We start from the raw sequence: 27,340 nt of genomic DNA on the forward strand, positions 1-27,340 counted from the left end.
GCTGTCGCTGCCGCTGCTGCTGCTGTCGCTGCTACTGCGACTTTTTGGGCTGCGTTTTTGAAATTGTTAGCATATTTTTACAGCTGGCCAAGACGCGCAGCCGCAATTCGTTGACGTGCGTTCATGCCAAGCGGTCGTCGCTTGTCGCAGCTCCCAAAGCTAACCAAAATCATACGGCCGCCGAGTGTAAAGCCCGATACGCACTTCCCTCCCACCACCACCAACGCGGCAGCCTTTAAGCCCGCCGTCTCGCTCGCACCAGGGCTCGCGTGTGCGCAACGAAAGTAAAAGTGACAACAGCAGAAGAAAACAGAAAAAAATATAAAAAAAAACAACAGCAACAGAAATTATCGACAAAGAAATACGAAAGAAACAACAGAAAATCAGCGACTGAGAAATTCTAACGGTTTTTAAAAAGCAAAGCGGCGCTCGAAGCAGCGCTTATTACACAACTGCCACCCGAAAGTGAAGAAGAGCAAAGCAAAAGTAAAATCAAAAGCAGAAGCCAAGTTCGAAGCCGAAGAGTTGAGTTTTTTTTTATGTGCTTTCTTGTGTGATAATTAAAGCTCGGTATTTTTTTTTTTTTCTTATTCATTCGCTGCGTGAAAATGACTTAAGCAAAGTGTTTGCAAAGAAATTTACCAAAAAAAAAAATATATACATACATATAAAAAATAAATAAAAGATCATAATAAAAACGAAAACAAACGACACAGATTTTGGAACTTAATATATATTTTTGGAATTTCTTATACCTACACACAAACACACACACACACACACACACATTTTTTTCGATATTTTTTTCGAGTGAAAGTGAAGCAGGGCAGGGCGAACGTGCCCCATCAATTTGTGCGATATTTTTGTTTTTTTTTTTTTTCTTCTCATTTAAATCATGGCGCTGCCACTGCCGCTGCCGTTGCTGCTGCTACTAGCGCTGGCAGCGAGCGTCGCGCTGGCGGCCATTGACAGCAAGGACAACAAGTCCTCGCCCATCATCAGCCCCGACCAGCACAATGTCATCAACTTGAGCCTGCAAACGGAGACTAACAACAACAACAACAACCAGAGCAATGGGAGCAGCAGCAGCGAAGCCAGCGCCAGCTTCGATCTGACGCGCAGTCAACGTCTGCGCGATGCGCTCAACGTCTTCGACCTTTCGCTGCTGGCGTCGCAGTGGCCACGCCTCGAAGCCACACGCATGCTGAGCGCCAACTGCACAAAGGACATGCGCAGCTACCTGCACGGCCTGACCGACGCCAAGATGTGGGCTGTCAAAAGTGAGTACAATCGCCACAAGTGGGAACAGTTAGTGACGCTGTGCAAATGCAAGTGCCAATGGGAACAGTTGTTTGTGCTCTGAGTATGAGAACACGCAGAGCTTTTGAGCGATGCGATGAAGAGCCTGGGAACAGTTGTCGAGCTTGCATGCCAATTAGGAACGGGCAGAAGTGTTCGAGTTGTAATAGGAATCCAATATGAGTTGTGACTGGAATCCAATAGGAATATTATGGGAAATGGTATAAAATGGAATTTATAGAATATAATTAGCAGATATTCGTTTTGACAGCGCTTGGAAATGATAACAGCTAACAGATGGAAGGTTCTCGAGTAAAAGGAGCATAGTTGTTATAATTGATAATGGGAATAATAGCCTAGTGAGATTCATTCCAATTGGAAAATGAATCGTTGAGTTACTGAGCTGATGTTTGGTTGGGTGTTCGAGAATCGCTTTCAGAATTGATAAAGGCAAGAGCAAACTATCCTAGATAGGATTAAAATATTTCATAAAATTAAAATATAATTTATGATTCTCTCTTCCTCTTCCTCACGATTAGGAAACTTTGAAAACTTAACATATTAACAACTTAATTCCGAATAACATGTGCATATATTTGGTTTCTTTGCTTCAGGCATACAATTCCAGCTGACAGATATTTCCATTGGGTAATCCATAAACATTAAAAATATCAAAACTATCGAGCATTATCCATTAACTGAGCAATCAAACAAACTGCCAAATCATTTTCGATTAAGTCTTATGCATTGATAGGTCTTGTTTTTCTCTTTTTGGTTTTTTTTTTCAGATTCGTATATTAAGATATTTTTCGTATAAATTGTATGGCTTACAGCTCGTTTGGTGTTGTTGTTGCTGTTGCTGTTGTTGTTGGAATTGCTGCATGTGAACGTGTCGTTTTGTATGGCGCATTCTCGACATTTCAAGTTTTTCGGATCTGCATAGAGTTCGGTTTGGTCTTTGGCTTTGTGCATGCGCCGCTGGCTGTGGACGCCCAAGGTCGCAATTAGTTCTTGCCCGACAACACACAACTTGCAACCAGCAACAACAGCAACAACAACATAAACAACAACAAAAACAACACCACTAACAAGTGCAACTTAATTGTGCATTGTAAATTCGTGTTTAGTTTAGTTTGAATGCTCGCTCAGCCAAGTGAGAAGTGGGCATATGCATTTGATTGTCAAAATTTTGAATGCTTGAGCATGATATTACGACTGCCTCTGTTCAGGTCTGACGAGACCTCTCTAGAGCCCTATCTAGCTATTGTAGCTAGAGTCTTGTGATGACAACAGCTAGCATATGGACTTATGGCAAATAGCAGCGCCATCTATGTATTATTCTAAGAACTTTGCAATCGTATATGGGCAGATCCTATCAAATGCTTAGATATTTGCACTCTGCAGAGTGGGAGTATAATAGCATATCTCTCATATCTTGAGAGGGGGAGTATAATAGCATATCTCTCATATCTTGAACAGTTTTAAAACTCTCTAAGGATTGATTAACACTTTTCAAAGTATGCCATCTTAGGGGCATGACTTGAGCTCTCTAATAAATAGATCTATTTCTAACATGGGCCACACATTGAAAATCTTTAAGACTGCCTTATTGAACCCAGAGATGGGCCTTCGATAGGGTCCATAGCTAAAACTTGAATGAAAATCGAAAAAAAAACCTGAAAAATATTCCATATCCCCTTTCATTTGCCAGACTTTGGCAAAAATCGTCCATAGTTTGCTAAAATGGCATAGGAAAATTACAAAAATTACAAATTGTGCGGCTTCCGGCTATAAATGTACCAGACTTTATTTAAAGATAGAGGATAGAGTCTCTGGATTCCACACTTTATATGCATGCTCACACATGCACAAACTCTTGATGTGCCACGCCCACAGCTGAGTCCCGTAATCGCATGGCACTGCCCTTGCTTGACGTCTCAAGTTTTTCGTATACAAAATATAGAAAATGAAAAAGATGAAAAAAAAAAAGCCAAATTCGATTTGTTTTTTGGACCGTGAAAGAGTATTATGCAGTCCGGCCGGGTCGGGCGTCCTTGTTGTTGCTGCTCGATTCGATTTGGTTAGTAATTTACATTCGGAGTTTTTGGCTTTTTGGCAAATCGTTTGGCCATTATGTCAGCCCGCCGCACAATGGCGCGTTTGTAACTATAACTGTAATTGGATATTGCGCATAATGCACTCCGGCATATCATATCGCCGATTTGGGGCCAACGCTCAGTCACGTTCACGTTCACTCCTGTCAAAGAGTTAACCAAGAGCTGAGCTGCTGGCTGTCTGACGCGTTTGCGTCACGCTCATGTTCTCCATCTGTCCGTCTCTCTGTCTGTTTGTCCGTCTGTCAGAGTTGAGTGGGCAGTTCATCTGGCTGTTGGGTATTCTCTTATTCATTGCTAATGGGATGCTCGAGCCAGTGCTGCCACCTGGCCGCATGCAATGGGGCAATGCTTGAAGAGTAAATCAAATATTTGGCAATTGCTCAGTTTTGGCACAAATTGATTATTCAGTTGCTGGCTGGCCGTAAGTTGCTGTCAAGCTGAGGTCACGGCGTTGCCACCTATGCGAAAACCTGACTGGGAGTCGAGCCTTAAGTAAATTGTATAGAATCTTAAGGTGAAAACTAACATGAGCTTTGACATGCACATGCATTTCCCTCTTGATTAGGAATCAAATGAGCCCATAGCTGCTGTTGGTAGTTAGAAATTTGCAACATATGGCAACACTTGGCTAAGGCAGGCGATTCAAGAAAGCTTAACATGCACTTTAACAGGTACCTGGTTGAAAGCTTACAATGCACTTTAACAGGTTCATGGTAAATTGCATATGAAACTAACTCAATTTGATATGCCAGTTAGCTAACAGAAACTTTGACAGCAGCTGTCAAACACTTAACATGAACTTTAACAGGTACCTAGTAAATTGCATATGAAACTAACTCAATTTGATATGCCAGTTAGCTAACAGAAACTTTGACAGCAGCTGTCAAACACTTAACATGAACTTTAACAGGTACCTGGTAATAGAAAATGCCAACGCCATATGAAGACAGAATCTCGCTTCGCTTGACTATCAACTATCTGGCACTTTGCAGCTGGCTGTCAACTGGCTAACATGAGCCTTAACAGGTACCTGGTAAATCGCATATGAAGCATTTACATGATTCGCTTTCAGAATGAAAAGTTAACTCAATTCAATATGCTAGTTAGCTAACATAAACTATGACAGCAGCTGTCAAACACTTAACATGAACTTTAACAGGTACCTGGTAAAAGAAAATACCAATCTCATATGAAGACAGAATCTCGCTTCGCTTGACTATCAACTGTCTGGCACTTGGCAGCTGGCTGTCAAATGGCTAACATGAACTTTAACAGGTACATGGTAAACACAATGCACTGGCTGGCAAACAGCTGCGAATTCGACTCCAGCTTGCTGCAAGGCAACCCCAAATGATGTGGATAAATGTTGTGCGACTTGTTTTTGGGTTTTTTTTTTTTCCTCTCTTTGGTTTCTTTTGAATTTGGTTGCGCCAGCGATTGGAGTGCATGCCACGCCCCCTCCACTGGCCAACTGACCAACTGACTGACTGACTGAGTGGCTGACCAACTGACACGAGTGAATGTGAGTGTGTCTTTCTGTCTTTCTGCTGGTTATGCAATCAATTAACACGAAAACACATTCAAGACGAGACGCAAAACGAAGAAAGAGAAGGAAACAAAAGAAAAAACAGCACCAGAGACAACAATAACAACAACAACAACAACAATAGTATTTTAGTTGCTTTCAAAGTTTCACTGACTATCAAGTAAGAGTGATCTACTATTTAGTAGGTCTTGAACGACTAGCGAATACCCTGAGCTGCGGCAGAGCAAGATGCGCAGAGAGAGAGATGGGAAGGTGGGAAAGGGGAGAAGAGAGAAAAGAAGAGCATGAAATTGAGCAGAGAGAAGAAGGAGAAAGGAAACAAAAAAGAAGAAAAGAAAAGAAGAGTTGAGAAGAGATGCAGGAGAAGACTAAAAGAAAAGCTCAGAGAAGTGTGGAAGCAGAGTGGGAAGAAGAGTGCAAGAGGCATACATAAAGAATGAGAAGAGAAGACAATAGATGGATTAGAGGTAAAAGCATAGAATGCCCAAGGAGAAGAATGAAAGACGAAGAAGAGGAAGAGGAAGAAGAAGAAGAAGAAAAAGAAGAAGAAGAAGAAGAAGAAGACGACGAAGGCGAAAAGAGAAGAGAGAAGAGAAAGACCTTTTCTTAGGCAGATAGAGAAGTGCAGAGATGGGAGGGAAAGTTTTATAGAATAATAGATAAATATGTATATATGTAGAACTACTTTTTGAGATGGGAAGGCAAGATTTATAGCATAATAGATAAATATGTATATGTGTATAACTACTTCCTAAGAGCTCCTTCTGGAAGACAGTTCGTACTATTAATGGACCAACGTGTGCAATGCAAAGTCTCTAAGTGCTATATGTTTCCAGGCTGTACTAGATCACAAGAGGGAGTATATATACATAGAAGCACAAGATTTCAAGTGGATCAAAGCCCCTTCCGTCTCTTAGTCAGTCGCAGGGACATCAGACCCAGTGCAAGGTTTGCAGGGTATTCGCGTTAGTTGCTTATTCTATGTACAAATAACTTGTGTTTGATTTATTCTGCTGCTATTCCCTGTTCGCTCTTCGCAGTGCCAACCACATTCATTGGCTTGAACTAGCTCCAATTGCGCTCTAAGCGGTTTTCTGTGTTCTCAGCTGCTTTTGCAGTTTGATCACGTCATAGCCGAAGAAACTTAAAAGCCAAGACCGGCCGACCGAATGGCCAAGATCAATGGCCAATCAATGGCCATTCAGGCTTTTGCTTAGCTGGACGTCCACCTCGAATTCCAGATACCCGGACTTCCCGCCGCCCGAGCTTGTGCTTGTTAGCTCACGAACTAGTTCCGACATGAATCGGAATCAAGCTTGCAAATTAGTCGAGCCAAATTATGTCGTTGCATAGGTCAGGAATTTTCGGGCACCTCTTAAGCAGTAATTACACTCTTTAAACTAGTTCCAAAGAACTAACTTTTCGGTATAGCTGAGCTACACATTGAACGGCTTTGCTTCAGGTTTATGATTGAGATTATTCGCACTAATTATCAATGTCGTTCCAAGTACTGCAGTTGAACGACAGCTCTTTTGAGTCTACGAACTAGTTCCGACTGGTGGAAATGCCATAGTAAATTATACAACAATTGTTATCCGACATTGCGCTATGCAAACTATCATTAAGGAAATACATTTTGATTTTTATAGATTATTATTATTTTTTTTTAATAGTTTTATTGCAGCTTTTGTCGTAAACCCTATAGCGCATTTATGATATATATATATATATTTTTCATTTAAATTATTTTGTGAATTTGTTATAATTCGAAATAGCTCTTAGACATGTTTTAGCCTAATTAAATAATGCAAAAATAATTTATTTTTTTACTTTTTGATTTATTTCTATTACCTCCCACATATGAAAATGCATTTCTTATTACGTATACCTTACTTTGTGGGCCTCAAGCCGCGCTACTCCATAGCCATACCAGGAAATGCTCGTAATGCTAATGCTAAAACTAATTAGGCAAAGCATTTTCTTTGTACTTTTCGCTCGAACCGCGTATTTAGTAATTTTTGGTATTTCCTTACATATATCGATCCCATGTCAAGAATTTGTTACTTTGATGTTTGAGCTGCTCTCAGAGTTTAAGTACATTTAGGCACATATATCACTGAGTATATACAGTTATGCCCATCCATAAATATCTCTGGACATTTCCGTTAATACAGGTGAGCTACTTGGTTCGGGTATTCGTTCAGCTGAGTGTACGCCCTGTAGATGGGCATTTCTATATGAAATACCAGCTTCATTCTGGTGTCTGATTCATTGAGCATACTCTCGATATGCTATACACTAATAATGTTATATGGATATACATTTACTAAAGTATTTTAGGATGTATATCCATAATCTCTCCATAATCTCTTCACATTTCCCACTGAACAAATACCCGAATCAATTTGTTTATCTATTCAGTTCCTTAAAGATAATTCCAAATTTCTCTGTGCATTTCTTTACACTCTTCACATCGCTAGGCAAGACACAAACTTGGTTCGGGTATTCTACGCTCTGTAGATGGGCATTTCTATATAAAATACCATATGCTATACACTAATAATGTTATATGGATATACATTTACTAAAATACATCCATAATCTCTCCATAATCTCTTCACGTTTCCCACTGAACAAATACCCGAATCAAGTTGTTCATCTTTTCAGTTCCTTAAAGATAATTCCAAATTTCTCTGTGCATTTCTTTACACGCTTCACATCGCTAGGCAAAACACCAACTTGGTTCGGGTGTCTACCTAGCTGAGCATGCTCTGACTCTATCTAACTAATCTCTGACCATATTGAATGTCAACCTGATGCCATGTTTTATCTTCGCTCTTTCGTTGAATGTTCTAAGCTGTTGCATTTGGCGGCAATTACGCTTCGTTGACTTTCGGCAGTTGATTGAAATCAATTGGCTCCCCCTTTCCCCCCCTTCCCCCCTTTGCCACACTGCAACAAGCTCAACTTGGCCGCTGACTTGAGCGAAGGCCGCATAGCTCGACTAGACTTGGCTTTGGCCTGACGCAAGTTGGCTTGGCTGGCGCACCAAATCCTGGCAATGAAATGCAGTTGCTCTCTTTACCAGTTGTGGCTGCATGCTTAACCAAGGTTGGGTGTGCGTGTGTGTGTGTGCGTGTGTGTGCGTGTGTCGATAGAAACGTAAACAAAAAAAGTATGAATGATTGCCTCGAGTGAGCTTACATAAACTTTGGCTATACTTGTGTCTCATTTCGTTTAGATATAGATATGATGTGTGTGCGTGTGTGTGTGTGTGTGTGTGTGCGTGTGTGTATGCCTGTTGTGCAAACTTCCTGCTGGCTGCTTCTGTTTCGCATCTGTTGCTCAGCTTTTCTCTATGATTTTCCTGGAAATTTCAGTCTTCAATTGCAAATTTTTGCTGTCGATTACCAAACGAAATCGTTTTGATGCTGACCTCGTCTTGCATTTGGACGCAAAGACAATAAAAATATAGATGTGTGTGTGTGTGTGTATGTGTGTGTGTGTGCTCGTATATAAACAGTTATAAGCAAAAGTCCAAATTGTTGCTGCAAATTGGCAAATGGCCTGTGGCTCGTGCCTGGCCTGTTTTTTATTTTTATTTTTTATTTATATATATATATTTTTTATGTTTATTGCGGACAATAGCAGCAATTTTTAGGCTAGCCGGCCCGAGTAGGCGTGGCAGCTACCAATTACAGTCTTTGTGCAAAATGAAACGTCACGCAACATAATTTCTAGTGCTTTCCCATTGTTGTTGTTGTTGTTGCTGGAGTAACAACAACTTAAGAAAAAAGAAGCAGAAGAAGAAGAAGAAGCAGAAGCAGAAGCAGAGACAGTCGGACATTGCACAATAAATAAACACACCAAGTCAGCAGCAGCAGCAGCAACAGCAACAACAACAACAGCAACAATTGCAGCCTGCCAGCCTGCGCTGGTCAGGCAGCGACGTCAGCTGCGACGCCGGCGCAGCGCTAAGCTTATGTAATTTAAGTTTAATTTGATTGTTGCAATGTCTTGCAGTTTCTGTTGTTGTTGTTGCTTTGGCGAAAACCAAATTATGGCACAGGCAAATGTGCGTTCATTCATGTTGCTGTTGTTGTTGTTGTTGCTGCTGCTGTTGCTGTTGCTGCTGTTGCTGTTGCTGTTAGCAGGCACAATAACGGACCAAATTGTGTGGCAGCCACTTTCAACTTTGACCGCGTTTTTCCTCTGGTTTAATTTCAGTTTTGTTTCGTTTTTGTTTTTGTTTTTTCGTCTTTAGACACAACAAAAACAAAAGACTTAGGCAACGAACTTGCGCGGCCAGAGCAATTTTTCTTATTATTACGTTTTTGTTGCTGTTGTTGTTGTTGTTGTTGTATTCGACGCAATTCAAGCTGGCACTTGATCATGAATTATGGCGTAAAAGATCTGTTGCAATTCCCGGCCGATTTCCATTTTCATTATTATAGAGCGACAAATTTTTTTGTTTTTGATGAAGCTGCGAGCAAAAGGAATGGAAAAAACAAAAGAAACAAATGTTGATAATTATGATGATGAGCATATAATGAGCTAAGATTTAGATATGCACTGGAGCATGTGAGAGAGCTTAAGAGTCAAAGCAGAAGACGATGATATATGATGGAACTCCTATAATATATGATTAGTTCTTATAGGAGATGCTTAAGCTTCAGACACTTTTGCTTATGCAGATAAACAACTATGGCAACAGGAAGTCAATGGCGGTGCTGAGTTATTGGCTCTTGTCCACTATTCCTAGTAACATATATCTAATGGAGTGCTTAGCTAGCTTAAGTATTCTGCCAGGGACGCCAAACACTTTTGATCTAGTGTTCATGAGCAGTTCGAGCCGTCTGACCCGCAGTATAATTGTGCTGCTATTATATTAACAGCTCAACTCCATCTTGAAGTACTCATAATTCGTATGCCCTGAACCCAGATCTAAGGTTTGTTTGGGGTATATTGTTTGTGGGAGAAGATGGGTAACAGGCAGAAGGAGCTGTACTCATAGTGCATATATAATTTTTATGTATACTTCCATATATCCTTCCGTACATCCATATACATCCATCCATCTATAACCTCTACAAGGAAGAGCCTTGAAAAAGCATTAGTAGTATTGGAACATTTCTTCTTTGCAGAGTTTCTGCTTCCATATATCCTTCTGTACATCCATATACATCCATCCATCTATAATCTCTATGAGGAAGAGAATCAATAATTGGAATATTTTTTCTTCGCAGAGTTTCTACTTCCATCTATCCTTCCGTACATCCATATACATCTATCCATCTATAATCTCTATGAGGAAGAGCCTTGAAAAAGCATTAGTAATTGGAATATTTCTTCTTCGCAGAGTTTCTGCTTCCATATATCCTTCCGTACATCCGCTTACATCCATCCATCTATAATCTCTATAAGGAAGAGCCTTGAAAAACCATTACTAATTGGAATATTTCTTCTTCGCAGAGTCTCTAGTCGGGCAGTCCCGGCTGAATCACTTTACGAGTTTCCTCTCTAATTCAGTTTGCTTACTCATAGAGATCTGCAGGTCAAGCCGCTGCCGCTGCTGTTGTTTGGCCCTGTTTTCACAACATAATCGGCTGTTTATTAGTGTTTCATTTCGCTTCTGTGATGCATACGATAATCACGTGGAGGGCAACTGTGTGTGGAGTGCGAACCAGTTTCTGCACACTACATTCGGCGGCGGGTTCGGCTCGATTATGAAAGCGAACACTTGATGGATGCCATATTTGATTACACGCACATAATATTTGCACTTGACTTGCAATTCGGGGCCTGGCCAGATGATCATAGTGAGCGCCATGAGTTGTGCTCTAATGCTCATGGCATACGGCGTTAATCGGTCATCGGTAATCGGTTTTCGTAATCGTAATTACGAGCGCTTATCGACCTTCAGGCTTAATGCCGCGTGCGATCTTGGCTAGACTTTAGCTTTAGTTAATCAAACGATTTCTATGTCGCGCTCGTTGCACTCGAAGGTTCCTTCAGACCGATATACACACATCTATATATATACATATATATATAGTGTACATGTGTATATCGTTCGTGCCCATGGCAAGTGCAAGTGCATTCGTTTCGCTTTTTGGCCTGGCCCCATTTGCGGCTTGACACTGAGGCGCGCCGCGCCGGGCCAGACCTGGTAAAAGTCTTGTCCGAAAGCGATGCGTCGCTTCCGTTAGGTAAAAGCCCATTGGCACGTGCCTCCAATTGAAACAGTCGAAATTGGCATCGCTTATGAAATTGGCCAACAGCCACAATTTGCATGCGCCCTCTATTTGGGGTTATTGACCATAATCGCGTTTGGGCCATTTGATAATTACGCAGCAGGCAGCAGGCAGCAATCAGAGCTGATATAACTGCGCAAATGGCCAACGAAAAAGGCCAGCTCAAATGGCCAGATCGATGGCTCGATGGATCGACTAGGCTATATCAGAGACATAAACGATTTATTGCTTTTCCTATTGTCAATTACAAATTATTGAACGCAAGTGCGTCATACGCGGTGCGAGTGAAAGCTATGAGAGCCGCACTGGAATGTATGCACATATTACACATATGTAGGTATTATAATACGCTTATATGCAGGAACTATTATGGACTTGAGCTTGCCTAACCTTGAAGTGCTTACATGTCGAATTTCGCACGGCTCACTGTTATAATGCCCGAGTTCAATGAGGTTGTGTAGGAGAAGAGATTGCGGGAATGACAGAAATATATCACATTAAGTTTGACTTGGCCCTAGAGCGCTGATCCAACAAATTTCATAGGTCTAGCTCGGACAAGTCCCGAGTTCCATGAGGTTATATAAGAGAAGATAGAGGAGAAAGCAAGAGAGAGAGCGAGAAATCCACGATATTGCTTCAGGAGCTCTTTAATATATAGTCCATTCTTTATAGCTCTCCTGTAGAAAGAATCTGACCAAAATATATACCTATCGATGTTGTGTAAGAAGTGAGAAAAACCCATACGATTTTCCCACAATAATAAGCTAATTGATCAATTCATTAGAGTGAATGAATCGATTCAGCATTTGCTGTAATTAGGCGATAGACGTCTTCAGTTCAGCTAATGTGCGCTGTTCGATCTATAGAGAATATATAGAGATCTATGCATATAGTATATACAGATCGATAATTGAATTGTAATTTTCAGAATGACATTTGACTGCAGTCTCATCAAGACTTTGTTTGGCTAATTATTCTGTGGAATGCCATTAGCAGTGTTAATAGTGTTATTAATGGCACTGCAGCTGCAGCCCTGAGCCCTGAGCTCTCTCTCTCTCTCTCTGTCTCTCTCTCTCCCTCTTCCTCTAACTCCCTCTATATATTGCATCTGCTACGCTTATTACGCAAAGCCTTCAGATCATGCAGACCTGTGCCGTGAGGCGCAGCCTCCATTGGGGGGGCGTGGCGGGGCCAGGTAAAATACCAGTTAGTCATATACCAAAAACGGGTCGACACTGGCAATGGCTAAAGATGAAATTGATGCTGCTGTTGCTGCTGTTGCTGTTGCTGCTGTTGCTGCTGCTGTTGCTGTTGCTGTTGTTGCTGTTGTTGCTGAAGATGCAGCTGACCTTGTGCTGAATCTGCGCCAGATGCGAGCGCCGAAAAAGACTTATGTGAAACGGAATTATAAACGAAAACCAAACAGAAAACAAATCAAAAGCAAAGACACTCTCCCTCTCCCTCTCTCTCTCTCTCTCTCTCTCTCTCTCTCTCACTCTCTCTTTCGCACACCTCTTTTGTGTCTGTCGCTTGCGAATTGGAGCACGAATTTGCTGTCAATGTTCGCGGCGAAAGCGCCAGCGGCATTTGTTGCTCCGAGTGCTCATCATATTGCTGTTGTTGCTGCTGCTGCTGTCGTTGACAGCGTGTGTCAATTGTCTAAGATTTGGCAATGTCAGCGTGGGCGACAAAACAGCAACATATTGCTCTTGAACCCCAGCAGCAATAGCCAAAATTGTGACAACAGCAACAATAGATAATCGCGTGTGTTGCTGGTGGGCGAAACAGCAGCAACATATTGCTCTTGAACTCTGACAACAACAGCTGTATAATGGCCAATGTTGCTGGTGAGCAACGCAGCAGCAACAGCCTTGGCGGCAACAGCAGCAGCAGCAGCAACAGTAATTCTTCTACTAGCAATAGCAGCAATAGCAACAACAATATCGGCAGCTGTTGCTTCTGCATAGCACAGCAACAACATGTTGCTCTAAAGCCTTGGTAGCAACAACAGCAACAATTCTTTAGCTAGAAACGACAGCAACAACATATATCTATCAAGCGCCTTGGTAGCAACAACAGCAACAATTCTTTAGCTAGAAACGACAGCAACAACATATATCTATCAAGAGCCAACAACAGCAACATATGACTCTTAGACCGCAACAGCAACAGTAGCAACATGGGCTTACTTGTTGCCCAAGACAGCAGCAACAGCAGCAGCAGCAACATTTTGCTCTTGAACCATAGCAACAGCAACACCGACAACAACAACAACAACAACTTGTGCCCAACATTGACATTGAAACTGACGGTGCGTTGTCTCAGTTTCACGACCTGAATAACAAATGCAGTGCGGCGCGGCGGCAACTGTTGCTCTTGTGCGTTAAATTGTAATAGGGAAGTTGGGCGCAGATTTGTCAGCTGCAGCCAGCCGCGAAGACGTTGTCATATCAAGGCTTAGACGATCTTTCGAGGCGTGGCCAAGCGTTAAATTGGCCCAAACAGGCAAACAAAAAAAAAAAGACTTTGATGTGACTCAATTAGGCAACTCAACAGCAGCAGCAACAGCAACAGCAGCAGCAACACTCATGAGTTTTTTCAGGCATTGAATTGCTAAGTACAGATCATAAAACTGATTAGCTGTTGCCACGTAACTCAAGATCATCCAAAGCCTTTCGAATCAACTCTTTTTTTATAGGACTTCAGCATAGAGCTGAAATTGTTGTTAATCATAATCAAACTTTTACTACAACATGAGCTAGGCTAGGGTGAAGCCAAGGCTTGGCCTTGATTCAGGCAATCAAGTGGGGCCAGGAAGCTGAACTTGAAGAGATGAGGAGGAGAGTGTCTGGTATAGAAGTAAATACTTTGTGTTTGATGGGGCTATATTTGGGCATGGAATTGTTGAGGGATTTAGATTTGTCTAGAATTAAGCAGCCTTAAGATATGTACAAAAGTTTGGAGTACTCAACAGGCCTATCGATTAAAATTACATCGATAGTCAACTGACAGCTTATGGCTATCGATAAAATGTCATGAATGGTCAACAGAATCAATTCATATGTAATATGAATATGCTATACATTTAGTCTATCAGTTCTCTGATTCCTCATTACGACGAATTCGTACATCTTTCATCTCTAATTCGCTTCACCTCGCCGCTCTCTTTGAACTGTGAAACAATCTGACCCTTGGCACTTCACAAATTGAAACTGAAACTTAATGATTATAAGAGTATTCCCGGTGTAGTAAAAGTATTTTGTAAACATCACTTAAAGGTTAGAAAAAAACACACCAAACATCCATTTAATAGCCATGCGTTTCAGACAGTTGCCTAATAGAGCTCAAAGTCCATGCTAAAGATGCCTTTTGCGTGTTCTTAGATAGTTTCGCCCGGCCCAAGCGCAGTTGTCATTACATAAATCGCCTCGGCGATTAACTAGAGCAGCCATAGGAATTGCGTGAAATACCTTGAAATGGCAAATTACTGTGAATCAGGCATGGACCCAGGCCTCAGCGATCTCTTAACTGCCAATACATCATTAAAGTACTTTACGATGGCGCATAGAATCGAGTCAACAGCGAGACAAATTCATGTTTATGGAGTACCTGAGATCACAGCTGTATAAAATATGAGCAGATCATAAGTATAGCTGGTAGATATGGTATAGATCATTAAGCTGTCATAGAGCACATTATCGAGAATAACTAGATGAATCAAAGTATAGAAGAAGCTCATAGAGCTCTATATAGATGGATTTGAATTCAAGTTTCAAGATCAATGATCTTAACTTCAATTGACTATGAAAATCAGAGAGTGATACCATTGTAGAAAAGCATCTCTAATCTGAGATGAGAGAGAACATCAGTAATCAAATAAAAGTTTGATATATATCTATATGACATAATTGGATATGTGTGGGATAATGAATAATGAAGAATGAATTTCGTATAGTCAGTAGCCTAGATAGATTCTGATTTAACTCAAACACTCTTTATATATACATTTATAATTGCCACAGAGATAGAGAGAGAATCGACAATCAATTGCTTTGATCATTATTAAAGTATTCCTAGCAAGATCAACCAGCTCCAGCTGCATAAATTGCATAAATTATTTGCAAAACTATTTCAAGTTCATTGCGACTTGAAACTATCTAAAACTCAATGCAGATGATGTTCGTATTAATACAGAATCAATTTAGAAACTGAAACTGAAGAGAATTTGGAATTTTGGTCAGCTGAATTGTGGTTAACTTTGGTCAGTTTTTTAACCAAATAAGAATGCTTGCCTCTTGACCTCAATACTGTGCAGAAGATAAAAGAAAATTTTGCATATGTTACCATCATATATGATCGTATATCATATGCTAATACCAATACTTGGCATTACTGTGAACGTCCATTCATAGAAGCCCTAACATTAACCTTAACTATCTAAGAACTTTCAACTCTAAAGACACTTCTTACATTCTCAGTCTTCTACACAAATATTGGATAGTTATCTTCCCTCACTTCTCTTAGACGTTCTCTTATTGATTTATACAAATTTCGCAGAATCTGCCGGCTAATTGTAGACTCAATTGATTTTCGATTGGGTATTTTTAGCCAACGATTGTTTGAATATTTATTTGGGCTCTCAAGAAAAGGATTGTTGTCCGTTCTCTTTCTCACACCTCTATTGACATGGCGCGCGAGAGTTCTGTTAGGTTTCTTCTTCTTAGGGTTCAACTGTCGAATGATTGGGAATTTGTTTGGCTTGGGATCTTGTTGGGGATTTTGTTAGCATAAATTGTTGACGATGTATAAACAGAATGTCGTGAGTGTTTACATATGTATATGTGTGTGTGTGTGTCTGTGTGTGGGAGGGTGTGTGCGGGCGCCCAACGTAGTAGACAAAACACACGTAAAGCCCATTAAACAATTTCAAGACAACTCAACAATAATTTTTTTGTTACTTTTGGGCTATATATAAAGAAAAATTTGCAAGCACCGACTGCTCAATGCTCGTTTAATGGAGTATTTATTTTGTTGTTTATCATTATATAAGTTAAGCTCTCCCACACTAGAGCACTAGTGATTGGAGACGCTGTGTTGGGCTCTTGTGAATATAAACAACTTTGTGTTCAATGAAATAATATATTTTATATAATTTAGTAACAATAGAGAGAGTTTAGATTCTCTCTAGTCCGGATATATTTTGACCCAAATCAGTTCTACTCATTGGGTTCTCCCCTTGAATGTCTGACTGGACTCTCCAGCCTCCTTATATTGTCGATAGTCTTAACTTATATGAGGCTCGCTTCGATTTGGTATGTTTCCCCTTTGGGGGCAGTATTTAGTATGCATTTTAGTGCTAGTGCAGGGAAGGGTGCTGTCAGCGCTAGCTGCTACCGTTCTATAAGTGAACTACTGAGCTCGCAGTGTGAGTTTATATAGAACTCAAAGGATCTCATGGTCGAGCAGACTTAATTGTTTCTATCAGCTATGTTTACCCTTAAGAAGAAGAACTATCTCAAGGCTCTCCATGAAAAGTTTTGGAAGGGTACTACAGAGGTATACTTATATATATATATTGATTATATAGAGTGTCTAAATCTTTCAAGTCCTTTGCTTGAACAGACACAGGCACGACCCATTATACCTTCTTTGCCGCTGCCATGAGCGAGCATCAAAGACGAATTTAGTTATTCAAGAAATAAATAAAATTGTACAATATATATATTTTAATATACCTATGTACATATATAACAGTTTATATATGAATAATCATAATTTCGTTAATGGTTCTGACGCACGTTTTGTTGTTGCTTTAAGTGCGCGCTTTAAATTTCTGACGCGTTGTAAAAATAATAAAATAAACAATAAAAAAAATTGTTTAAAAAAAAAAATATATATATATATATATATATATTTTGTTATTTGTTTTATTTTCATTTCGTTTCGATTTGTTTTGTTTTCAATTTGATTTTTGCTTTTTTCTTTTTATTTTTTATTTTTTGCAAACCTTTCGCAATGCTGCGCCGCAGCTCTATAATAATATTAAGTGTCTCTGACAGGCCAACCACTATTTGTTGTTGTTGTTGTTGTTTGGCATGTTAAGCACATTATTTATGATTATTTTTGTGTTGCGTTTCATCAATCAAAAACAGCACAAAAAAAAAAAAAAGTTTCAACAGCTTTTTTTTTGTGGCTGTCATTTAATGGGCGTTGCGTGTGCCACGCCCAGACACCGCCTGCCGCCACCGCCCCCCTCTTTCTTTTGTGCTGTAATTGGTGTTAGTGTTAACACCTATGTTGCGCAGCCGCCCCATATATACTATATAGTAGATACCCTTTATATATATTTACATATATACATATATATATATATCAAATATTCCCCAGTCATAACCTCCAAGCGCAGCTCGATTTGAAGCCAAGAGGCTCTTGACAATTCGCTGATTGTTTTCAATTGGCGATTTCATTGACACTCAGGTGACAATGAACAAAATATAAGAAATCCATATCCAAATATCTCTACATGGAGGAGGGAGAGAAATACCCCATAAGTGATTGCCAAACATTGGCTCAAGCTAGTTGCTGAAATTTGCTATGGCTTCCTATAGACAATATTGATTCTCGGCTAGATGAAAATTGTTTAACAACATAATAAATACAAGTCTTTAAAGCATTCTTTCCATTCGCGCACAGCATAGGGTATACCGTCTCTCTAGCTTAGTATGTAACGTTAGTAATACGAATTGGCGTTAAAGTGCAATCTTTGCATAGATTTTGACAGCTGTTCATTAACATTGTTATTGTCTTGAACATTGTCTTTATCATTGTTATTGTCATTATCATTAGCAATACTCTTAGCTTTCTCATTCTCATTTTTATTCACTACTCATTATCATTATCATTGTTATTATCATTGCCATTGTGATTGTCATCGACATTATCTTTTTCATTGTCATTGTCATTATCATTGGCATTTCTTCTAACATATACACATACTCATTATGATTATCATTGTCATTGCAATTGCTATTGTCATAGACATTATCTCTGTCATTGTCATTATCATTAGCAATTTTATTAGCATTCTTAATAAAGCTTGTATTAACATACTCATTCTGATTATCATTATCATTATCATTGTTATTGCCATTGTAATTTTCATAGACATTGTCTTCATCGTTGTCATTATCATTGTCATTATCATTATCATTATCATTATTATTATCATTAGTCATTGTCATTGTCATTGTCATTGTCATTGTCATTGTCATTGTCATTGTCATTGTCATTGTCATTGTCATTGTCATTGTCATTGTCATTGTCATTGTCATTGTCATTGTCATTGTCATTGTCATTGTCATTGTCATTGTCATTGTCATTGTCATTGTCATTATCATTGTCATTGTCATTGTCATTGTCATTGTCATTGTCATTATATTTTTTATAGAGATTATCTTAGCATTCTCATTCGCATTTTCATTCACAAGCTCATTCATATGATCATGATCATTATCATTATCATTATGATTGTCATTGCCGTTGTCATTGTAATTGTCATTAGCATTCCTTTTGGCATTCTCTTGTATGTTCACATACCCATTCCGATTAGCATTGTCATTGTAATTATCATTCTCAGTCGTATTCTCATCAGCATTCTCATGCTCATCATCGTTTTCATCGCCATTATCATTGTCATTGCCATACCCATGCCAGCGTATGTCATCGTCCACTCATCGAATGCAATTGCTGCTCAGATATCGCACATATTCGTAAATATTAACCAAACACAGATTTGACGATGTTATATCACCAAACAGAGACGAGAATGTTTGATCTCTGCAAGCTTATTAAATTCTAAATATTTAGATTTGCATATGAGGTATGTGAGGGGCGCCAGAGTCGCCAAGTCGATGGCTCTTGATGATGCCCAAGCACAACGAGCTAATGCAAACGATTAGATCAATCAAAGGCGTATTCATTGCTATAGTTTGTGTTGTATTAAAGCTCTTTAGCAGCTGTCTAACGGCTTGCGCGTTTACTTAAGTCTAATCCATATACAGACTGGGATTGATAGAATGCTTGACTGATTGATTCAGTGAATGAGCAAATGGCAAACAGCTTGAAGGTCGAAAGTGCAGTATTTAATAGATCTGTCAATAACTTTCAATTAGGTTAGACTCTGTTTATGGCGGATCTGATGATTGTAGACCCCCGCCCCACGTGGCCCCATGCCCGCCGCTTTGGTCTATGGCCATTGACCGTGCTATTTAGACGACTTTACGGGTCTCGTCGGCGCAGCGAAGACCTTGCGGCAATTCAAGAATTGATATGGGCACAGCAGCAGTACATGATCAAATCGAGCTGAACTCAAACGGTACTCGATAGAAATACTGAGAGGTGGAAGAGGGAGCGACGAGGGTGAGGCAACATTGGTCCAAGCGCTACCTGGTTTGGGCTTTTTCCGGCTGCTCTTTGCACCAATCGGGCATTTTGTCATGTACAACGCGGCGCTTACCTTGATGGAGTCTGTGCCTCGCGTCTACTTTGGATCTGTCGACGCTTGATTATTTTTCTTGGACTGCTTTGTTGTGGAAGAGACGTTAAACGCTTGAATGACACGTTCAATTGAACATGAGACATCAAAAAATGAAGAAGACGAAGAAGAAGAAGACAAAATGCAGGGAGAAGTGACAAATACAAAATGAAATCTGACTAGTTAGAGGTCCCACAGATCAACGAAGACCTCAGCTCTTACCAAAATGAAAAAGAAAAAACAAACCAAAGCAGAGTTGGCCTAACAATTACATAAAAGCCAAGACAACAAAATCCCAAAGCCAACAGAAATCAAATGACCTCAATCGCAAATTAAATTGAAACCAAAAAAAAAAAAAAATGAGGAAAAAAAAACACACGCAAACAAGAGACAGAGCGACAGACAACAACAAAGACATGTTTAAACATTACAAAAATGTGACAGAGGGCGAGGTAGAAAGACGAATGTGGACAAAGGGGCCGGCCCGGAGTGAAAGAGCGACTCGAAAGGGCGGCCAGCGTGTGGGAAAAAAGTAAAAGTGTTTCCGTCCCGTGAAGCCGACGGCGTAGATGCTCTGTTCCCCAGACTCGGGCATAGCTAAGAATCATGTGTGGTCTCAGTGAGTGCTATCAATATATATTGATAGAGCTGATCAAATGTGGAATTCAAGTTTCATAAGAATCAGTGACTGCTATCGATATATATCTATCGAGCTGATCGAAACTGCAGATGAAGTTTCATAGGGATTATGTGTAGTCTCAGTGACTGCTATCGATATATATCGATAGAGCTGATCGAAATTGGAGTTGAAGTTTCATAAGAACTGCTATCGATAAATATCGATAGAGCTGATCAAAACTGAAGTTGAAATTTCATGTGTGGTCTCAGTGACTGCTATCGATATATATCGATAGATCTGATCAAAACTGGAGTTGAAGCCTCATGGCAATTGAGATTTCTTCATTTGAGAACATGTCTCTACATAATCATTCCAATATTTATCCATTCCAATATCGATCAATTATCGATTTTATTTAAATCTGCCGATAAGCACTATAAGCAATGCTATCGATTTCAACAGTACAGTATGCAACAATTACATCTAAGAATATTCCTGCATAATAAATCACGCACATTTCGATATATATCGATATACGTTACATAAAGTTGTCAACTCATTGAACTCGATGCATTGCAAAATATTTGTACACATTTCTGTAACAGCAAATATCGAAATGCCGTTGCCCCATCAGCGATTGCGCAACGATTACAGGGTATTGCGAAATTGTGTCACCCCAGAGTTGGTCAAGAATTGCTTTTAATTAATTCATAATCTTTAGCTAAACAATTAACAATGCGCTAAAATGCTCATCATCAGCTCTTTAGCAATTCGCCTGCCCCGCTCTCCCTCTCACTGCATCTGCCCTCGCTCTCTCTCTCTCTCTCTCTCTCTCTCTCTCTCTCTCTCTCTCTCTCTCTGTGTGTCCCTCTCTGCGGCTGCCCGGAAAAGCAGTCAGGCTCAAAACCTGTTCATGGTCATGGCCATGCGATGTGGTCTACAAGCAGCTGGTTATGTCCGAATTTCCCCTTCACCAGCTGCCTCCCACCCCTCACCCCCCTCCCTTCCGCCCACTCAAGTGCCCATCCATAAATCTGCGTTTTGGTCAAGGCAAGCGCCCAAAAAAACAACAAAAATTAAAGCCAAGTAAACAAATTTTTGCGTACAGAAGGAAGTTGTCAGACGAAATGCCAAAATGTCTGCAACAACAACCAGCAACAACAACTAGCAACAACAACAACAACAACTAACAACAAATTATTGCGCAGCTGCAGTTGATATTACTTTATTGTTGCCTTACGGGAACTGGCGATGGCTGAAACTGGTTGACTGCTTGGTCCATCCAACTGGCAACTGGTTACAAGACAATTCACAACAACAACAACAACTGGCAACAACCAACATATGACAAGCGAAATGAGAGAAGATCGCATGGGCGCAAAAGCAAAAGAAAAAACAAAAGCAAAAGAAAAGAAAAAACAAATTCGCATGCGCTCACATGAGACAACAGCGCGCAACATGTTGCACGCAGCGTGGGGCGGGGCCGTGGCGTACAGGGAAGACTAAGAGAAGAGCCAACTGGCAACATTATATAATAAGCAGCAACAGCAGCAACAACAACAACTTTTTTATGTGCCAACAGACAACCGGAGACAAAAGCCACAACAAAAACAAAACAAAAACAAATCAAAAGAAACGTAAGAAAAATCATTTCAAAATGCGCAGAGAGCAGTGAAAGACTAGTAGATACCCCTTGTAGTTGTGTAATCTATTGAGCAAGCAAAGGGTATGCATTTAGCTAACGATTTCCCCTGTCCTCCTGGCTAAACTCTCTCCCGATCCGATCCCACGATCTACACTATCCTGCTCTACCCCTAGAAGAGTACAAGACTAGTAGATACCCCTTGTAGTTGTGTAATCTATTGAGCAAACATTTAGTTCCCGATTCCCCCTGTCCTCCTGGCTAAACTCTCCCCCTGCACGATCTACACTATCCTGCTCTACCCCCACTTTACCCCATAGTAGGTTTACTCAGTCGAACCCCCAGAATGCGCCCAACGGTCCAGCACTACAGCAGAGCTCGCTGTACCCCACTCATACCTGCATCCAATGTGTGAGAGCTACTTCAAACGTTGCTCTACCTTAGGCTCTATCATCATATTATACACAAATATTTACCCAACACTACTGCACTACACTATTTATATAGAGATATTCGCACTAGAGTGTGTTTAATTTCCCTTTTATCAATATCTCTATAAGTAGACATCTCTCCTTTGGTATCGACGACGTTCAAGCTGGCCCCCAAAGCGTGTTTACGTCCCTCGAAAGTCTGTATACTCACGATATGAGAGCTACTTGAGAATATGCGATTGCCAAGCGATAAGAGAACTCAATCAGCAATCAAACGTGACGATTGTCAAGGTCGCCAGAGTCTCGAGTCTGGAAATAGAATTCGCATCGGGTTTTGGATATTTCGCAAATTGAGGTTATCGAAAGGGAATTCGTTTGAAAGGCAGCAATTCTTTATAGATCATTAGCTTACTATACCAAAGACTATCGCTCACTTTATCATGCCCCATCGCCTCACTCTCTGGATGTACAGGGTATAGCGGTATGCAACTCGCTGAGCAGAAGGGCTTGGGGGGCGGGCCAATCGGGTTTGCATTGAATAATGCCCTTCACTTTCAACATTGGCTTCTGTTTGTTTCTTTTTTACACTTGCAGTGGACGATGCTTCCGGTCATTACACTTCCGGTTTCTTCTATGGCAACAACTATTGGATGGGTTCATTGGCCCTTTGCGAAGCCATTTACGACAGTGCCAGCTCCAGCTCCAGCTCGAGCGGCAACAACACCAAAGGCAACAGCAGCAAGGACAACAACATCAACACAGCGAACGGGAACCGCAACAATGGGCTGCCCTTCGCCGAGGCCTATGCCGAGGCCTACAGCAGCGTCTACAACCCGCCGCCGCCCTTTATGCCGGGCTTCTATGTGCTCAAGCTGCAGCTGAACGAAACGATGCCAACACAAATGGTGAGTCAATGAGATCTATAGAAAGGGATGGCTAGGAGAGGACAAGCGGGAGGAACATCATATAGTGAAGAGCTTTTGGAGAAGTTTAATAGAGCGGGAGCCTCAGCTTGAGCCAGCCTAAAGATGAAAAGTTCGTTTGAAATTGAAAGTTTGATCAAGTCTAAGGGAGATTATGCAGCGCGAAGCAATTGATAAAGCTCAAGTTAAAGTGGGATACTTTTTAGTAAAGATTAGAAATGTAGTTCAACTTGAGAGAGCCAGCCTAAAGATGAAAAGTTGGTTTAAAATTGAAAGTTTGCTCAAGTCTAAGTGAGATTATGCAGCGAGAAGCAATTGAAGAAGCTCAAGTTAGAGGGGTATACTTGATAGTAAAGCCTAGAATTGAAATTGAGCTAGAGAGAGATACATAAAAAGAAAGGTTTGCCATAGAATGATTTGCTTCGCGTTGTAAAAGTTAACAGAGATGGCAGCTCAAGAAGCGAGAAGCAAAGTCAGTAAAAGGTTTAATTTGACTTCTCATATGAAAAGTAAGTTTCTCTCTCCAATAATAATCTTACCCTTAAGCTTCTGTTTCACTTGCTCCCACCTCACCCTCTCGCTTCTCTCTTGTCTCCTTGCAGCTACGCACTATTTATATGGGCGTCTGTTTGCCCTCGACCTGCAGCATTGCCGATGTGCACCGCATGTCCAGCTATGCGCGCCAGGAGCTGCCCAGCCGTGAGCTGCGCGTGCTGGACATACGGGTGCCCACGGATACGGAGTTCAACATTTGGTCGGACAAGACCTTCTGCCTGCTGATGTAAGTAGTCCGAAACGTACTTTCAAAAAAAAAATCTGTTTTGAGTCTGTCGCTAATGGACAATGCAAATAGTGAATGCCTCTACCGAACTCCACGCCCCTGGGTAGTTCCAGCGTTGGCTCAAGCCATTAGCATTTGGAATCGTGTGAAATGCGGGTCCAAAAAAAGTTAACTAAAAATTAAGAAGAAGCGAAACTAATCCCGCCACGGCATCCATTTGTTTGATTATGATATTAACAGTCTTCTTTCCTCCCTCTCTCCCTCTCTCTCGCTCTCGCTCTCGCTCTAGCGTGGTCTCTTGCATTGTGCTTGGACTGATCTGCTGCGGCACACTCTACGAGATCTACCTGACGCGCAAGCTGAAGGAGGCGCTGCGCCTGCAGGACAAGGAGATGATGAACAACAGCGAGACGAGCTCGGGCATTGGCTGCGCCTCCTCCGACTACAGCGACACCATGACCGCCCACGAGGAGGCGCTCAAGCAATCGAATCAGTCCGGCTCGCTGAAGCAGCTCGATCAGCTGGTGCTTCACTTGCCGCCCAGCGACAATGACAGCGGCAATGGCCATCATCACGAGCACGACCACGATCACGATCACGACCACGAGCACGAGCACGATCACGAACTCGAGCATCACGATCACGAGCGCATCAATGTGCATCATCATCACCATCACAGCCATCATCATCGGCATCATCAGGGCGTCAGCATCGGCAGCGGCAGCGGCAGCGGCAGCAGAAGCAGCAGCAGCGGCGGCGGTGGCGGCGTCATTTCCGGCTCGGGCAACAAGAGCGGCAACAACAACAACAACAGCAACTCAGACGAGCACCTGGAGGGCCACCTGCACGAGCCCGAAAAGCTAAGCATCTACTCGGAGCTGCTGCTCTCGTTCTCGGCAATCACGAACTTCAATGCCATCTGCGATCGGAACGTGGGCGCCGACACAATACCCTGCATCCATGGGCTGCGCGCCTTCAGCATGGCCTGGGTGATCCTCGGACACACGTGCATTGTGGTCTTCAAGTACTCGGACAACATGGAGATGCGCAAGGAAGTGGAGCAGAACTTCTTCTTTCAAGCAATCACCAACGGCCCCTTCAGCGTCGACACCTTCTTCTTCATCAGCGGCTTTCTGATCTCCTATCTGTATTTCCGCACGAACGCCAAGGGCAAGCTGAACAAGCTGAGCAAGGGCGCCAACGAATTCACAGCGGGCACCGCTCACTTTTTTGGCCTGGTCGCTTATCGGTTCATGCGCCTCACAGCGCCCTACCTGTTCGTGCTGGGCGTGGTCCAAGTGACTATGAGGTATTTGGCTGCCTACTCCATATTCGACCCGCCGACCATGGACCATGTGACCTGCCCGGACTACTGGTGGCGCAACATACTCTACATCAATACGCTGTTTCCCGTCGATGAGATGGTGGGTAAAGCGTCAATGGCGCAATATCGAGAAGTTCTTGATTAGAGCCGAAGACAGATCACTCGACAGATCCCTCGGTAGATCCCTAGAAGAACAGTCTCTAACACCGTCTCGATAGATGATGACTCGAGAGATCCCTCGAAGGACCCCTCGATCCCCTATACACTCTCGTACTAATCTTCTCTCTCTCTCTCCCTCTTCTCTCTTTCCCTCTCTTTCTTTTGTCTTGCGCAGTGCATGTTGTGGAGCTGGTATCTGGCCAATGACACGCAGTTCTATATGATCGGCGCTATAATCCTGATAGTGGGCGTGCGCCACTTCAAGCTCTCGGCCATAACGACCTTGGTGTTTCTGGTGCTCTCCTGGATAACCACAGCGGTGATTGCCTTCACGAACAATCACAGACCCAACACCGACGATCCCCTGGCTCTCTTCGACAAGATCTACGACAAGCCCTGGACGAGATTGGGCCCGTACCTGATTGGCATGGCCGTCGGCTGGATACTGTTCCGCACCAATTGCAAGATTCGCCTGCCCAGGCTGACGGTTGCTACGGCCTGGACGCTGGCGATGCTCAATCTGTTCGTTCTGGTCTTCGGCCTGTACCGGGCCGATCTGTCACAGTTCACAGCGGCCGCCTATAGCTCGCTGAGTCATTCGGCCTGGGCGCTATCCCTGGCCTGGATAACGATCGCCTGCTCGACGGGCTATGGTGGCTATATCAACTCGCTGCTGTCGGCGCCCTGCTTCTATCCCTTCTCCCGTGTCACCTACTGCGCCTACCTGGTGCATCCCATAGTCATACGCTCCATGGCGCTCAATTCCGATGCGCCGCTTCACCTGGGCGGAGATCTAATGGTAAGTGTAATTCTCACATCCGCCCTCATCATCCTTACTCATCTCTCTCTCTCTCTCCCTCTCTTTCGGCAGGTCGTCATGTTCTTTGGTCTGACGGTCGCCTCGTATTTCCTATCCTTTGTCGTCTCGATGTCGTTCGAGGCGCCCGTTGTTACAATGCTCAAAATCTTGTCACCTAGTCGAAAAAAACGTCTCGCCTAAGTCCGGGCTCTCCCTGCTCTATTTATGCGAATATCTACTATATATATATACACCTACCATATACATACATATATACCATATAGCGAGAATTTCCATCATCCCTCACTCTCTCGGTCTCTCTCTCTCTCTCTGTCTCTCTTTCAATCTCATTTGCTATTCTAAATCGATTCGCTCTTCTCGCACATTCTCAAACAAAATTCTCCACATATTTATAGCATCGACCGTTCATACATAACTTTACATTCCTTGCACGATTCCTTCTTTCTTCTATTTGTTAATCCACTTTTAATCACAATTTTTAACTACTTATATATACATATATATGTATACTATACTTTTTTTTTTTGTTTCGTAATGTGTACATTTTAGTCGTTTAATTTATTCCAAAGGTTTGGAAATTTTTGTGCGTGACGAAAACATAAATAGTACTTAGTAGCTATAATTATAAAAAAAAAAATATAAATAAATAAAAAAATTTACGAAAAATACAACTCTAGTACCTAATTTTACAAGTTCATGTATATATTTACTAAATATATATATACCTATATATATGTGTAATATGTATAAATAAACCTTTAAATAAAACTGCTACCAAATAAAAAATTGAAAAACGGAAATTTGCACTTGAATTTGAATTGTATCTCTTTGGCGGTTCAACTGAAGCTGGTCACATTGCGGAACGTAACATTTCACTTAACCAGGGCTGCAT

General features: G+C 41.6%; 1 protein-coding gene across 1 annotated transcript; it reads left to right on the top strand.

Annotated features, from left to right (window-relative positions):
- LOC108657174 (uncharacterized) lies at positions 1-27,105 on the top strand. Its single transcript, XM_089263134.1, has 6 exons — positions 1-1,280; positions 23,036-23,346; positions 23,967-24,145; positions 24,435-25,569; positions 25,804-26,427; positions 26,500-27,105. The coding sequence occupies exons 1-6, from the start codon at positions 896-898 to the stop codon at positions 26,626-26,628; spliced, it is 2,763 nt and encodes a 920-aa protein (XP_089119260.1). The 5' UTR covers positions 1-895; the 3' UTR covers positions 26,629-27,105.
- The last annotated feature ends 235 nt before the right edge of the window (positions 27,106-27,340 follow it).

Source organism: Drosophila navojoa, chromosome X (genome assembly GCF_054131105.1).
Source record: "Drosophila navojoa isolate 15081-1374.11 chromosome X, UAZ_NAV_1.0, whole genome shotgun sequence".
In the NCBI taxonomy this organism is placed as follows: Eukaryota; Metazoa; Arthropoda; class Insecta; order Diptera; family Drosophilidae; genus Drosophila; species Drosophila navojoa.

Bases quoted from the DNA above. Each gene is read 5' to 3' on its own strand.
- LOC108657174 (XM_089263134.1), top strand. From the start codon at position 896: ATGGCGCTGCCACTGCCGCTGCCGTTGCTGCTGCTACTAGCGCTGGCA. The intron at 23,347-23,966 runs GTGAGTCAATGA...GTCTCCTTGCAG, and splicing joins AAACGATGCCAACACAAATG to CTACGCACTATTTATATGGG. The intron at 25,570-25,803 runs GTGGGTAAAGCG...TGTCTTGCGCAG, and splicing joins TGTTTCCCGTCGATGAGATG to TGCATGTTGTGGAGCTGGTA.